The sequence below is a fragment of the Rhinolophus sinicus genome, chromosome 13 (assembly GCF_057876585.1).
Source record: "Rhinolophus sinicus isolate RSI-liver-muscle chromosome 13, RSI-T2T, whole genome shotgun sequence".
Lineage (NCBI taxonomy): Eukaryota > Metazoa > Chordata > Mammalia > Chiroptera > Rhinolophidae > Rhinolophus > Rhinolophus sinicus.
Window position 1 is genome coordinate 33,609,138 of NC_142513.1, and position 16,591 is coordinate 33,625,728.

At 37.9% G+C, this 16,591-nt stretch overlaps 1 protein-coding gene across 1 annotated transcript in view; it reads left to right on the forward strand.

Annotated features, from left to right (window-relative positions):
• Nucleotides 1-328: 328 nt before the first annotated feature.
• Nucleotides 329-16,591, forward strand: part of SPTLC3 (serine palmitoyltransferase long chain base subunit 3) — a 153,439-nt gene continuing 137,176 nt past the window's right edge. Inside the window, exon 1 of the mRNA XM_019713394.3 lies at nucleotides 329-773. Within this exon, the coding sequence (XP_019568953.2) occupies nucleotides 657-773 (117 nt within the window). The 5' untranslated portion in view covers nucleotides 329-656. The remainder of the gene's footprint in view (nucleotides 774-16,591) is intronic.

The window sequence follows — 16,591 nt, forward strand, 5'->3', positions numbered from 1 at the left end:
TCGCCACCATCTAGTGCCAAAACTTTTTCCGTCTTCTCCAACAGTAACTCATTAAATAGTAACTTCCCATTCTATCTTTCCTCTAGTTCCTGGCAACCACTCCTGAATGTTATTTTACAGCAAAGGGAAATGTTGACTTTGAGTTTCATTTACACCCAAAAAAATGTAATTAGATGCAGGAGGGACCGGGTGGGGGATAGATGTAAATTTGGAACTGTACCTCAGCAGAAGATTCCATGTGAGTGTGCTGTGTGTGTGTGTGTGTGTGTGTGTGTGTGTGTGTGTGTGTGTCTTTAAAAGATTTTCCTCCTCCCAGCCCGCCCCCTCGCAGTTTGCCACTGGGTTTTGCAGTCTCCTGATTTCCTCAGTCCACAAGAGGAGCCAGCATGGGCAATCTCCTTTATGGTTTCAGGAGCTAGTTTGCTGCCGTGGAAGCCACATTCTGGGGTGAGGAGTAGAAAGGTAACTGTTTGTTTTTAGTTTCAAAGATCTGCTCAAAAGATAGACTATTGCTCTTCTTCTGGAAAAGCCTGATTGGTCGGATTCCTCCCTGGTCTCAGCCCAAAGGGCTTTATCCCAGCCCCTCACCAACTTCAAAACTGAAGCTTGCCAAGAACCGCTGGAGGAAAACCTGCTGGGTTCCGTCATTTCACACAATGGTTCATTCTGGAGGTGGTGCTGTTTGCAATGGGAATCTTCACAATCACAAAAAACAGCGTGTCGGCTCGCAAAGTGGAAACTGCACAAGGAATGGGATAGTGAAAGAAGCCCAGGTAAGAGGCCATCCCTCCCTGACTCTGAATGACCAGAACATTTCAATATTTCTTTGTAAAGCTCTTTGAAGCTGTCTTCACTGAAAATCCTTTTTATGACGTGCTATGTGTTTTCACTCTTCCCTTCAGCTAATTTCAAATGCTTGGCTACCAAACAGTTTAGCTGTGGGTTAAGGAGACAATTTCTTCTCTGTACAAGAGAGGACACACATAGTCTCAAGAGCTTTAAACCCTGAAAACACAAACATATCTACTAGACTTTGTTTACTCTCAAGTATTCTGGGGTAGACTTGTGAAGGCTCAAACTTTTCAGCTAAATTTTAGTCTATCAAAAAATCATAATAGGTTACATTCATCATGTTTCATAAGAAAAAGAGAAAGTGAAAGTAAATTTAAAATTGCTGAGATTATGTGGTACGGATAGCATTTTTCTCCAGTGCGTGAGAAATGCCTCTCTGGGTGAAAGGTGAATTCTTTTTAGTGTTTAGTGGAGCATTGTCACAGCTTACAGCTTGATTTTGGTCCCGAGTCTTTCTTTGAAACTTGACATTCCTTTCGAAGACACTTCAGAAAGTGTGGCTTATTGTTAACACCCTGCACACAGGAACCAAACAGACCTTTAATTGTTTTCCCATTTGATACTTTTTTTTTTTTTTTTGGCTCTTGCTGTAACAGAATGTTTCATAGGAATGTACTGAGGAGGAAGAGGAACTCAAGAAATGTTGTCAGCTTATCCAAAGAGGGAGATGGGCTCTGTGAGGTACTTGTAAAAAGGCAGCTCCCCATTTCCCATGTGATACCCTGGCTGTCTGCACTGAGTAGTCGGGATGAGCTCACCTGCTTCAGAAGCACATCAGCATAGCAAAACAGGTGGTTCCACTGTTGGGAAATGAAAAGTTAGGAAGCGTATCTATGCAGTCCTCCATCACTCATCCTTCCCTGGAAGACCAGCATCCGCCCAGGGAACAACTTGTTCTAAGATCACAGAACAGGTTGGGCTGGCTAGGGGCCAGTCCACCACTCAGTACATTAAATTTTTGAGTATAGTTGGAAGAAGTGAGGGGCAAGGTGGGGAAGAGTCTGGACCCTGGGTTGTGTGTGAATAGGCTGTGTCCCCCTCTTAACAGCAGGCATTACGTCAGTCTTAGAAGTGTCTACCTGAAATCTCAGGCTTGGCCTCTCCCAGCTGAATATCTGAAACCTAGTGCAATGTAAAGAGAAAACACTCAACTCCTGCTATTAGCATGAGGGCAACCATAATAATATGCACCATCTATTTGTCACTGTGTCAATTCAGACTACTATCACCCAAGATGCTCTTTATCCCTGAAATGCCTGGGACACTAGCCACTCACCTACTTGCCCTCTGGACCGTTCTGACCCTGAGGGCTCTCACTTGGGCAGAGACACTCTTAAAGCCATTCTTCTCTCTTTACCTTGGTTTTATAACCACCTTCTAGTGTCTGAGGTTAGAAACTTACCTAGGTGGTTACAGCCATTCCTAAATAAGGACAAAAGCCAGGATCTTAAAGGGTCATTACTAAGTGCTCCTACAAGACTGTAAGTACCTGGGACACTGAGGCTTCCCTGAGAGCAGCAGGAATTATCAAAGCTGCTGTTAACTTTTCCGAGGGCTCTTTCTGAAGGACCATCCAGAACGTGTTGGGCTCAGATATATTTAGGTGTTACTAAGTTGGATTGGCAACCACTGACAGACTTGATTATTGCTTTAAAAACATTTTCCAGAAAGAATAAACCCTGCTGAGATCTTGGTGTAGCAGAGCAGACGAGGACCTGACTTCCCCTCCATGATGCAGGTGAAGTTGTCTTCACTATCATGGTCCTCGGTTACTAGTTTTAGTCCATTTTGCCTTGGGGTCCTTTAACAAACTGGGTCTTGACCAAAAACCTTGATAGCTGACAAGCTCTCCATAAAGGCTTACAGATGTACTGGGCCAGCTGTCTTCCAAACACGTTCTGCCGGGCCTAGGGTCCTATGACGCAGCATCTAGAGACCTACTAGCGCCTCTGAAGATCCCCTCACCCTTTATCTTCCAGCTTATTTGCAACCACTCAGCAACACATTTGTTTTTCATATATATTTGGGGATCCTGTAAGATTCTGTTAACATGGAGCTCTCAGACATAAGAAAATAAGTAAATAAATAAATAAAACTGAAAATCACAGTTAGGGAATCTGTCAAGAGCCCTCCTTTCCTTTGTTCCAATGTAGCCTGGTTTCAACACTCTAGCCCTGGAGTCCAGGCTTACTTCCCCAACCTCAGGACTGGCAAGAGATCCAGATTCTTTCCATTTTGGAAAACTTCTACAGTTCCTTTATGGAACTTTTTTGGAACTTGACTGTCGTGCCTGGGTTTTTGTTTTGTTTTGTTGTTGTTGTTTTTCTCTTTGAACCTCATATGACCTGAGGATGCACTGATAATTGGTTTTCACCACTGATTAAGTCCATTTCTTTGTTCACTTCTAATATGTCATCCTGCCTCTTGTTTCTGACAGATGGAACCTCAGTCAGTAACAGAACACTATTGTTCTAAAGGATTTGTTCTTCGCCTCATGAGCATATCCACATGACAGAAGAGCCCTTAGCATCTTAATCCAAACTTGATGTTCTCATAATTTCCAATTCATTAACTTAATCCCCATAAAATTAATTTGGAATGATCATTTTCATAATTGCTCTTTACCCTCGCTCATTACTTTTGACCTGGCCATATATTTTTACTAGGAAAACCTGAAGCTATGAAGGTAGTCCTTGTGTTTTCAGTGCTCTTAATACAGTATTTCCCCAGAGATATGTTTTTATGGGATGGAGTCTGCATTTTCTACTTTTAAATTGATCCTACTGGATGAAGGGAAACGGTTGAACATTTCTTTAAACATTCCTTTCCTAGAAAATAAAAATATACTGGGCTTAGAATTTTTCTGTTCAGTGAGTTCTTGACTCTGAATGTTGTAACATTACAAAGTTTCATTTACAAGGTCTGACAATTAAGTTCACAAGCTTGTTGCAATGATGTTGCTAACCTTTTTTGATATCAGAGGGATTATTAATTATTAATTTGTAACAACTGGACAAACAGTTAACCATGTTTGCTATTTAGAAGGGCTCAAAAGGCTGCATGAAAAGTTAGATGACCTGAACTTTTCGCCAACAATTCATGGCTCTTGTATCACGACAATGCACCAGCTCACATGGTACTGTCTGTGGTGGAGGTTTTTAGCCAGTAAACAAATAACTGTATTGGGACACCCTCCTTACTCTCCTGATCTGGCCCCCAGTGACTTATTTCTTTATGTGAAGACAAATGAAAGATTGACAGAAAGACGTTTTGATGACATTCAGGATATCAAGGTAATAAGATGACAGTGCTGATGGTCATTCCAGAAAAAGAGTTCCAAAATTGCTTTGAAGGGTGGACCAGGCACTGGCATCGGTGCATAGCTTCCCAAGGGGAGGACTTCGAAGGTGACTGTAGTGATATTTAACAATGAGGTATGCAGCACTTTTTATAGGATGAGTACATGAACTTAATTGTCTGACCTCATAGTGAGACCTAAGAGGTAGTTTTTCATTCTATTGTTCATTCACTCATGCACCAATATTTTAAAAAATCTATTATCCTTGGGATATATAAAGATATATTAAAAAGTTTGTAATTTAGCCCCTAGGAGAAAGCTTATATTAAAACTAAACAATAAATTAAAGTTATATGATGTTCAAGGACAAGAGCTGAGTTATCACAAACCAGATATGATTTGAGGACAAATCGGTGCTCCAAATATTAAATAAGTTCAGAGAGGAGAGAAAAAACATATCAATATTGCACTACATACCAGGACCAAACTAAGCACATTATGTAGCAGTCTCCTGTATCCTCATTACAGCCCGCTGAAGTGGTAGCATTGTGCCCATTTTATAGATGAGGAAACAAGATATTAAGGAATTTGAGCAGAACCACAAGTGACATAGCCAGGATTTGAACCCAAATACATGTTGCTCCAAATCCAGTTCCCTTTCCACCACCTTCTAAGACAGAAAAAATGGGGAACTTATTTCTGGGAGTAAAATGAGGAAAAGAAAGGAGAGGAGCTCCAGAGATGTCTGTAGGAATTGCTAGGTAAAGAGCTTGGGAAGCACAGGTCATGAAGCATTCCAGGAATGAGGGGGGAGAGTGCAAATTCTGGGAGGCATGACAGACTGCAGGGCATTTGAAAAATTTATCTTGATTCAGCGAGACTTCAGCTTAGAGAGGGAGAGGTAAGGCCATGGCTAAGATGATGCTCGGTAGATGCTAGATGAAGGGGAAACACTAAAACAAGTTATCATGGAAATCCTTTCTACTTTATAACCATTGAAGCTAATCTTCCTGTTCTCCACAAATTTCTATATCTTCTATATTTCTGAAATGTCCTGGTACATCTGCTTTTCTGTTATGGCATAAACGTCTTCTAGAATGAGACCCATAAGTGGTAGTTTAATTGCATCCAGTGGTAACTGCTTGAGAAGCCCTTGTAAACATTAGTGTCTGTGGGGCTCATCTAGGTTGCACGCTGATTGAAATAGAGGTCAATAATCTCACCAATTATTGATCCTTTTTAATTATTCTAAATTTTCATCCCACCCTCAACTTTCTCATTGTCTAGTATCTTTTGTTTTTTTTGGTTCCCATTTCCTTACAAATAAAATCTCCAATGTGACAAGGTTTCTCTGTGATCTCCCATTTTTTCATGGTTTCATAATTGTAAAGCTTTCCTATGTGACAGCTTCTGTAGCTACTAAGATGAAAATATTCTGCCTTCATTTATAAGTAGCTCACAAGTGTGAAAGACAGAACAGTAAACAAGTGCTTATCGTATTTAATAACAAGTTGTATAATAGATGCTGTAGTTATCTATCGCTATGTAAGAACCACCTAAAAACTCAGTAGCTTAAAACAATGATTGTACTGTTCATGATTTCTATAGGCCAATAACTCAGGTAGGGCTTGGTAGAGATGCCTTGTCTGTGTTCCACATGGTGTTTGATGTGTATCCAAGATGGACCCACTCACATATGTGAGACCTTGGTGCTGGCTGCTGTCCAGGGCACCTTGTGTCTCCTTCACAGGGACACCCTCTCCATGTGGTATCTCATTATGTGCAGAGTAGCCTAAGCTTCTTTACATACAGGCTGGCTTCCAAGAGAGTGAAAATGGAAACTGCAAGTCCTCTTAAGACTTAGGCTCACTTCTGCCACATTCTGTCATCAAAGCCAGTCACAAGGCCAGCCCCGATGCAAAGGTAGGAGAAATAGACTCTGCTTCTTAATAGGAAGAGCTGCAAAGTCACATTATAGGAAGTTTTGAGGGATTGGAGGGATTATTGTGATCATCTTTGGGAACAGTCCATCACAACAGAGATGTATGGACAATACTTGAGAGCACAGAGGAGGGGGCATCTGACCTAGGCTAATAAGGCAAAAAATGACAGAATGTATTTCTGTAGACAGAATGACATTTGACCCCAGTCTTAAAAACAGAGTAGCCAGGTACATGGTGATGAAAAGACATTCTAACAGAGGGGAATGCTCTCAGCAAGATACAAAACACCATAATATGACCTGTTTGGGCATTGAAGATTGAGTTAATGAGACTATGTTTAGTATGCTTAATGGAGAGAAATAAGCAATGAGGCTATAAAAGCAGGTGGGATAAGATTGTAAAAGGCCTTTGCTTATTTTGCATTCCCCAAGAAACAGACCCAGAGATAAGGATTTGAGTGTAAGAAATTTATTTGAGAGGTGACCCCAGGACGTAGGGAAATGGTGAAGTGAGACACAGAGGGAAGGAAGCCAATATATTCATGGATAGGTCCACTGTGGGCAACTGGGACTCAGATTTTTGTGATATCTGGATGATGGTATAGGGTATGTGTCAAAGTTGTCTGAACTAAGGCACATCATTAGTTGAGGGACAATCCCAGGAACATTACCACATAGCACTTTTAGCCTGCCTGTATATGATCAGAGAAAGGCTTCAAATTGAGATACCGGTACTTTCAATAAGAAATCATCAGGATGCAAGGGGATCTGGTTGTGACACCAAGGTGTCTGCAACAGTATATGTTTATAAGTGACAGAAGTCTGGGAAGAGAAGCGGCATGATTAGATGTATTTTTTTCAATCTATGTGGGTTTTATCTCTGGTGATTTTTAGAGCATGGCGTATGGATTAGCTCTGGTGTAATGGGATAATCATCATGGAAGACTGGTTTATGCCATTAAGCAACATAAACAGAGCCTACCTACTGTGTCTGGCACTGAAGAAAGCATGAGGAGTATGTCAGGGTGTAAGATCATTGCCATGATGTGTTCCCTTTGCACTCAAACAAAGTGAAAAAACAGATACCATGAAGAAAAAATTAGCTGATTTTGTCTACATAAAAAATCTAAAACTCTGTGTGGCAAAAGACACCACAAAAAAATGATGAATAGAAATCAGTTAGAAAGTGTAATTGAAGTAAAAACCCCATTTACAATAACATCAGAAACATGAAGTATCTGGGAATAGATGTAAGAAGTAAAGTGAAAATGAACTTCAAGACTTAAAGTGCTACTGAGGGACATGAAAGAAACTGGAATAAGTGAAAAGGCATACAATACTCATCGATTGGAAAACTCAAGATGCATGTTAATTCTGCCAAAGTTAATCCATAAGTTCATTTGAGTCCAGTAAATAAAACAACATAATTTTTCTGAAGCAGACAAATGATTTTAAAATTAATGTGGGAAAATTAACAAGTAAGAACAAACAGAAAAAATATGAAAAAGAGTAATAATGAAGGGTGACTAGCACTGCCAACTAATAAACCATGTTACACAGTACAATAATTAGAGTGGGTTTTTATTAGCACATGAATAGACAGATAAATATTATATTTAATTGTTTAAATTAATCCATAAAAGTGCTCAAAAATATAAATTTTAAAATAATATTTGCATGGAGAAAGTCTTTATAACTATGATCTAATACCCAGGAGACATAAAAGAAGAGGTTAAAAATTTGACTACCTAAAAATCAAACATTTTTTGCTGCATGGCAAAACAAAACAAACAAAAAATAACACCTTAAAATAGTCAAAAGGCAAAATGCAGACCAGGAAATATTTGCAATTCACATCACAAAATGAAAATGTCTTAATATGTTAAAAAAAAAGAAGAAGAAGAAGAAGAAGCTTTTAAAAACCAACACAGAAAATGCCCAAAACCAAAGTTAGAATAATAGGCAAAATATTGAAGGAAGTATAAATAGAAATACAAAAGGTAAAAAAAAGGGGGGGTGTGGGGGGTAGGAAAAGAAGGGAAGTGAGGAAAGGAAAGGAATAAGCTAGAATCAGTTTCCATGAGAAGCTGAAAGGAAAGTCTATTTTCTCAGGTTTTGCCTATAAAATACAAAATTAAGTTGAAACTTAGAATAATCTAGTCATTTGATCGGTTCAACAATAATAGAAAGTCTAATAAATAACGTTTTTGGTAGCTGTTTCATGCTAGATCCTTTTATAAAATTTGCCTCATTTCATTCTCTTAACAGTACTGCCAAATGAGTATTATTAGCCATGTCTGTATAAAATGAGGAAATTGAGGCTCTGAGAACATAAATAACTTCTCCAAGATCACCCAACTAGAAGAAAACTGGAACATAAATTCTAGACCATCCACCTTAACCTAACTTCTTTTTTGGCACCAGAGCCCAATGGTATTATCTGAGTTCCCTTAAAATAGGCCTAGAAACTCTTATTTTAAGAACTGAAATTTTTAGTTGACTAAGATATCAATAGCATATAAGAAAGGGGCTTATGCTTTCATTGTGACAACAAATACTCAAGTAAATCATGCTCCAACTCCTAATATATCTTAGCCTGTAGTTAAAAAGTTTGAGAAGTAATCAACAAAATAATAATTATGTATTGCATCATCCCTAACATATATTGCATTCTTTCTGAGTGATGGGCATTCTAACTGCTTTACATTCATTTCACAACATTCCTACAAAGTAGATATTATTACTATTAGACCTATTTTAGAAATGAGGAAGCACAGCTTCAGTAAGTTATCAAGGTCATCATCTCAGAAGCATCAAAACTAGTTTTGCCAGGTTTGCTCAATTCTAACACCTATGTTCTTATTTCTTAATCCATGCTGCCTCTCTAAACACAAGATGTTAGTAGAAGTGAGATCCATACTGCCTATTTCCACAGAGAAGGGGCAAACTGAATTCAGCCTTAAAGGGCAGAGTCATTGTGAGATAAAGGTATTGTGGGTTGTTTTGCTTGCTTGCTTTATTGTTTTTAAGGAAGATTTGAACTTATTATCACAAATGACACCAAACTGTCACATACCAGAGTCTTCAATGTGTAAATAGTGCATTCATAGATACACTGCTTCAGTGGACTGGCCTGCTCCTGCTCTTCACTTTAAGCAATTCTGAGTTAGAGAAAATCAACTCCATGTAACCCCAACATGTGGACTTATACTGAGCCCCAGATGAACTTCTGGAGATAATCTGCCTTTCAGAAGCTTTCTTCACAGCACATGGCCACCCTGAATAAACAGTTCACTTAGCAAAACATGTCCTGATAATAGTGATAGCTTAGACATGTGATGCAGTAGATGAAAGACAATTAAAAATTATTTGGTATGTTTCCCATTGAGAGGTAAAATCTATTTTACCTTGAATCTGGGTTGGATCTAATAACTCACTTGGCCTATATAATGTGACAGAGGCACAATTGGGACTTCTGAGATTAAAGTTATAGAAAGCTTTATAGCTTAAACACAGTCCTCTTAGAACACTCACTCTTAGAACCGAGCCACCATGCTTGAAGGAAGCCCAAATAGCCTGGAGAAGAAGCCCAAGTAGAGAGAAACCAAGTATCCTTACTGTGCTCCTAGCTGAGATGCAGCATCAACTTATAAACGGTATGTCTTACAAGTGGATCCTGCAGCCCAGCGTCTATCTGCTCTAATTAACACTTCATGAAGTATGGATGAGTTGTCCCTGCTGAGCCCTGCCCAAATTACATTCTTGGGCAAACAAATGATTGTTAGTTTAAGTGTGGTGGTGGTTTGTTAAGCAGTAATAAATAAATGAACATGTGGATATTCTATTTCTTTAAAATATCTGGAAAAGTCATTCTGCAATCTCATCATACCCATTCTCATTGTTGGCATTTACGGTTTGCTGTGGCCATCCATTTTCTTTCAATCTGTGGTAAAGATGCTTTCCCCTAAGCTGTACACTTTTATTTTGTTTTGTTTTGTGTTTTGGCATAAAGACTATAATGCTTACAATGAGTGTCTGGATGGTACAGCCAAATACAATGAACTCAAATATCACCAATACAAAGGCACAATCATTTGAATGCTGCCAAATCTGAGGTGCAATTATTCAACCTTGAGGAGGCCTGTAATTGATTGTATTACCAATGAAGAAATAGCTGGCTCAGGAGAGAGTGTGCTTAGGTGCACATGTTTTCTTAATTAAGAGAATGCATGGTTTTCAGTATATTTAATATCTGTTCATTATAAATTAATTTTATTTATTTGCTAAAGTTTCCTAGAATTTTTTTTGTCCATTTTGGAAACACTGTTAGAAGTGGATTGATGTTAACCTAAATACTCAAAAAGAATCCACTACATTTATTTTGAAATACACTGAATCTAATCTTTTTACTAAATATTGTCACTTTTGTCTCAGTTGGCCTGAACTAATATGGTTTTACTGGAATTCTAAAGTATACCACCTGTAAATCATGTGAGAAGGAATTGTTGGTGCTGTGTTAAAAACAAAGACGTTGGCCAGGTAATTCACAATTTAGATTAAACATTTGGAAATAAACCACTATAAACTTAACTCAGGGAAGTATTCAAAATTGTTCTTCACAATCTTTTTCACCCATTACAGTGCCATCTGAATCTTGCTCCACTCAATAGTTGTGCCACATTGAAAGTCATTTGATTATAGCAGATATTGAGATTGCAAATGCCTAGAAGGGTGGCAGGGCCTGATGTGGGACAATAGGAAATAGTAAGAATGGGTGTACCTGAACAAAGCTCTTTGTTGCCTTGAGGGAGAGAACTCATCCTGTGTTGACAGGTCTTAGGATTCTCAAAGGAAGATGGAAATCCAACTGAGTTGGGAAGGGAAGAGAATTTCCTGATTTTTAAGTATTAACATCTAATCTTTAAATTTTTAAATAGTGTAGATTTCAAGGAAACATTGCTACCATCCACAAATCTGTACTCTCTGAACTATAGGTAATTAGGTTGAGAAAAATAAGAAGCTATAAATACAGTGCTATTTTCTCATACACATTTAGGAAGAATAGTTCAGGGAATTTGTCTCCTCTTAATTTCAACTTATTTCATATTTTTAAACAGCAATAAATGAGTCTTACATATTCATTTTCCTGGATTGTTATATGAACACTTGATCCTGGAAGGTACAAGTCTGAGGAACAATTATGACAGACAACATATACTAGATTTTCCTAACTAGCCCTGATTTCAAATACTAAGTGTCAAAATATTCATCGAAATGTCATAGAACTGACAATATTCTACTAGTCAAACTTCATCTCTCAGATTTTGTAGGAAATGACACAAAACTTTTGTTAAACAATGCACTCATAAAGCTTGGTAACCATGATTGTTCTCTAGCTATGGCATAAACTAGGCCTTCAAAAGTTGCCCAAGAAAAAGGCTATGTGCGAATCATAATTATTCTGTTAGCTACAAGTTATACCTGACTGTTCTTTCTCTGCCATGTAAGTCTTAGCCTTTTGAAAGTCAAGGATCCTTTGAGAAGCTGACAGATACTTTTTAGAAAAATAATTATGTCCATAATCATAAAATTTTCCATGTAGAGTTCATATATTCCCTGACATTCTTAGTTTTCCAGGTTATGAACCTTAGTTCTGGAATGCCTTTATTAATTAGACTACATTTGCTCTCTCAACCTAACCAGAAAAACCTGCAAATCAACCTCTCCAGAGAAGCTAGGGTAAGATGTTCATAAATTAATTCAGCAAGGAGAGAAAACCACACATAACCTGGCAACAAGCACATGTATTATTCATTTTTTAAAAAAATTATATTATAATTTTGCATTCTATTCTATAATTATATTTCTTTTACTATAAAACTACTTTTATGTCCTCCCTTAAAACCTTGAGTAAAAATGAACTTCTGAGAAAGACATTTCTTTCCTGATGGTTTTTCTCACCCCAGCACACCTCAGGATTTCCCAAGAAGCCACTTAAGGAAGAACAATCGCAGGAAAACCACTTGCTTCAACATCAGATGGGTGTTGGCTGAACCAGCTCTGCCCCTTACTAGCTGTGTCACATTAGGCAGGTAACTTAATGTCTCTGATCCATATCTCACAACGCAACAATGAATCTGAAATAAGATCCAATATGTAAGGCTCCCAATAACTGTCAGATATATAGTAGATAATAAATAATAGCTGTAACTGACTAAAATTAGCCAGCAGTCATCTCTTTCTACTCTACTGCTATTATAAGAGTGTTAAGTACAATGTCTAGCATATAATAGGTGCTCAATAAATTATAATCTTAAATCCTTGACTTCCCTCATCCAATGGTGGCTTTTTGGTTCTTATTTTACTTGGCCTGTTGGCAACATTTGACACAAGTATTCACTCTTTTCTCTTTAAAGTACCTTCTTTTCTTGGCTTCCAGAATATGATACTTCTATATCATTAGCTCTTCCTTTGCAGTTTCTGTTCCTGGTTCCTCTTCATCTCCTTGGCCTTTAAACAATGGAGAGACCCAAGGCTCAGTCCTTGTACCGTTTCTCTTTTCGAATTGCATACTATCATATCCAAAAGTGAGCTCCTGATACTCTCTCCCTCTGTCTCCAAACCTTCTCCCCTTATAGTTTTTCCCCATCTCAGTAAATAACAACTCTATCCTTCCAATGGTTCAAACCAAAAACCCGGGCATCATTCATAAATTTTCTCTTTCATTCTACACTTAATCAGTCAGCAAATTCATGATCCTACTTTCAGAGTGTGTCCAGAATCTGACCCTCCTCACCACGCCCACAGCAACCACTCTGGGCTCAGCCACCATGGTCTCTCACCTGCATTGTTGCAGGAGTCTCATCTCATCTCCCTGTGTCCCAGTTATCTATTGCTGCATAATAAACCATCCTAACACATGATGGCATTAAATAACAGCAATTTTATTGTGCTCATGGATTCAGCTTGTCAGAAATTCAGAAGTAGACACAGTGGGGACAAGTCTTCCCTGTTGTATGATATCTGGGGGCTCAGCTGGGATGACTCAATTAACTGGACCTGGAAAAGCGGGGCCAGAAGGCTCTGTCTCCAAGATGGCTTCCTCATTCCCATGTCTGGCATCCAGGCTGGTCTGGCTGAAAAACAGAACAAGCCAGGACTGTGGACTGGATCACCACATGTGTCCTCTCCAGCAGGGAAGATTCCAAGAGTTTTTTAGTAAGTGAAGTAGAAGCCTCGTGGCCTTTTATAACCTAGCCTCAGCGGTCAGCTGCACTTCCACCCTACTCTATAAGTTGAAGTGGTCACAAACAAGCCCACCAGGTTCCAGGGGAAGGAACCATCCCGCTTCTCAATGGGAAGAATATCAAAGAATTCATGGACATATTTTTAAACCACCACACCCTGCTTCCACCCCTTCCCTCCCCTCCACCACCACCACCAAGACTGTTCTCAACACAGCAGCCAGAATGAACTGATCTTGTTGAAATGAAATCAAGGTGTCACTATTATGCTCAAATCCTTCTCATGGCACCCATTTCACTCAAAGTAAAAGCTAAAATTTCCTTACAACAGCCACAAGGCCCCATGGCTTGGTCTTCTCTGACTCATTCTGTGCTCCTTTTCTCAGTGCTAACTATATTCCAGTCACACTGGAGTGAGTTACTGAATCCTATCAACTGGGGACATTCGCACTTCTTCTCCCTTTTGCATTTCCCAGATGGCTGGAAAACAAGACATGTCTGTGCCCTCCTTCCCTCAAGGCCTAATTCAAATGTTATCTTCTCTATGAGAGGTAATCTGAATCTAAAATTGCAACCTCCTCACTTCCTGACTCCCTTTCATGTTTGTTTTCTTTAGTACTTAACACCATTTACACACACACACACACACACACACACACACACACACACTTTATTTCCTATATGTTGTCTGCCACTGCCTCAAGGATGTGAGCTCCACTTGGGTAGGGATTTCTGTCTTATCCACTGCTGAATCCTCAACTCCTAGGCGCTTAATAATATTTGTGGGATAAATAATGACCACCTGTTTTTACTAATCTATTGTTTGTAAGAACTCTCATTTCACTTTGTTTTGTTTGTTATTTAAATTGCCATTTGCTATGCATATGCCTAGTTCTTTAAAAGACTAAAAATGCCGCCCTCATATAATATACAGGCTTCTTTGTAGACTTCAATTTACCAATTTCCTAACCTTTGTTAGAGAACATTCACTGCCCTCTATTTAAAGATTACAAAATCACTAGAATATTTTGTGTGATCAGGTAGTTACATGCTTTTCTTTTTCTCACTTATTTCACTTAACATGAGGCCCTTTAGGTCCATCCATGTTATTGCAAATGGCACGATTTCATTCTTATTTATTTGTGAGTAATATTCCATTGTATATATGTAACACCCTTTCTTTAGCCGTTTATCCATTAAGGGATGAATGGAATATTTTGAGACCTCAAAATACTGGGTATTGTAAATGATGCTGCAATAAATATATGGATGCACATATACTTTTGAAGTAGTGTTATGGGTTTCTTCAGATAAATACTCAGAAGTAGAATCACTGGGTCCTTCTTTGTCTCTTGTTATAACCTTTGTTTTAAAGTCTATTTTGTCTGTTATAAGTATTGCTAATTCCACTTTTCTGTTTGTTTACATTTTTATGAAATATCTTTTTCCATTCTTTTACTTTCAATTTGTATGTGTCTTTGGATCTGAAGTGGGTCTCTTATATGCAGCATATGTAAGGGTCTTGTTTTCTTATCCATTCAGCCAACCTATGTCTTTTGATTAGAGCATTTAACTCACTTACATTTAAAGTAATTGTTGATAGACATGTAGTTTTGCCATTTTATGATTCATGCTTTTTATCTTTTTTGGCTGTTGTAAATAATGCTACAATGAGCATAGTATATCTTTTTGAATTACTGTTTTTGTTTTCTTTGAATAAATACCCAGAAGTGAAATTGCTGGGTCATACATTAGTTCTATTTTTATCTTTCTGAGGAATCTCAATACTGTTTTCTATAGTGGCTGCCACAATTTATAATCTAACCAAGAGTGAATGATTTATATTGATATTCACTAAGCTATTCACTAATATATTCAAATATTATATGTTCTCTAAGCTTGGGTTCAGGGAACATACATTAAGCAAGTGAAGTCATTCTGTTTTTTAAAGAAAATGAAAATAGAAATTAAATATTCTTGATTTGTCTTAATAATTCTGCTACCACTTAGCAGGAGATGAAATATGCCTGGATTAGAGAGAAAATGACTAATACCTTGGGGTGTATAGACCTGTCATCTAGTTTTAATAAAATTCTGCATTCTCAGGGGTTGAATGTCCAAGAAAAGTCACTACAATCTGTTTTCCCACCAATGACTGTATTATGACATGATTTTTAAAATTTCATTTAATGAGATTTGCATCACACTATATGCTAAAAACTTTACAGATACTAACTTATTTGATTCTCACAACATCCTTATGAGGTTAATACTGTTCCTATCCCCATATTTTAGATAAGGCAGAGACTATACAAAAGTTAGGTAAATTTGCCCGAGATTAAACCTCTACATAGTAGTGCAGGCTGGTCCCTAGGGTCTGTGTTTACATCACTAGAAAAATTATGTATTTCCTCAAACATCTTATTGTATTTGCAAACTTACAAAAAAAATTAAGAGTTCCAGGCATATTTCATATACTTACCACCTGGATTCTACAGTTAACATTTTACTATATTTGTTTTATCACATGTCTATCCACTTATCCATCCCTCCATCCATCAACTCATATGCTTTATGCGTTTCAAAGAAACTTGTAGAATCATCAAAACACTTCACCTCTAAACTCTTTCCCATGCATATCATTAACCAGATTCAATATTTGTTTATAGTACTTTTTATCTTCTTTTGAGGCAAAATTTACATATAATGAAACGCACAAATAATAAGTATACTATTCAATGAATTTTGACCTACACAACATTTTGATTGTGCTTATTGGAAAGGGTTTCACAGTATAGTTTTGACTGTAGAAAGATGTTATAAGACTGTTCACTTGGAGAGTTTAATCTCTGGTCAAAAGAACTGAATATGTAAATTGGTCTAATAAAGTAAAGGAAGGGCTCAACAGAAGGCTGACTCACTATAGAAATTCTCCTGTTTTACACATTTAATTCCAAAGGGATTGAGAAGCATTTTCCTTTTTGTCTTTAGTGAATCCAGCTAGTAGGAAGGAAACTTAGTTTAGAATTTCTTACATTTCTACTCCATCCCCTGTCTTCTTACCCATGGAGAAATGAGGCTCAGGAAAACTAAGTGACTCCCTCCACGGTTACACCAAAGTGAGACCACCCTCTAGTCTCTTGTTACCCAGACCAAGGCCCTTTTTGAGATGTTGCATATTTTTTTTTTTTTTGAAACATTCAAGTTCTTAAATCAAAGAGCCAGGGACGACATATTTGATGACTCAATTTGGTA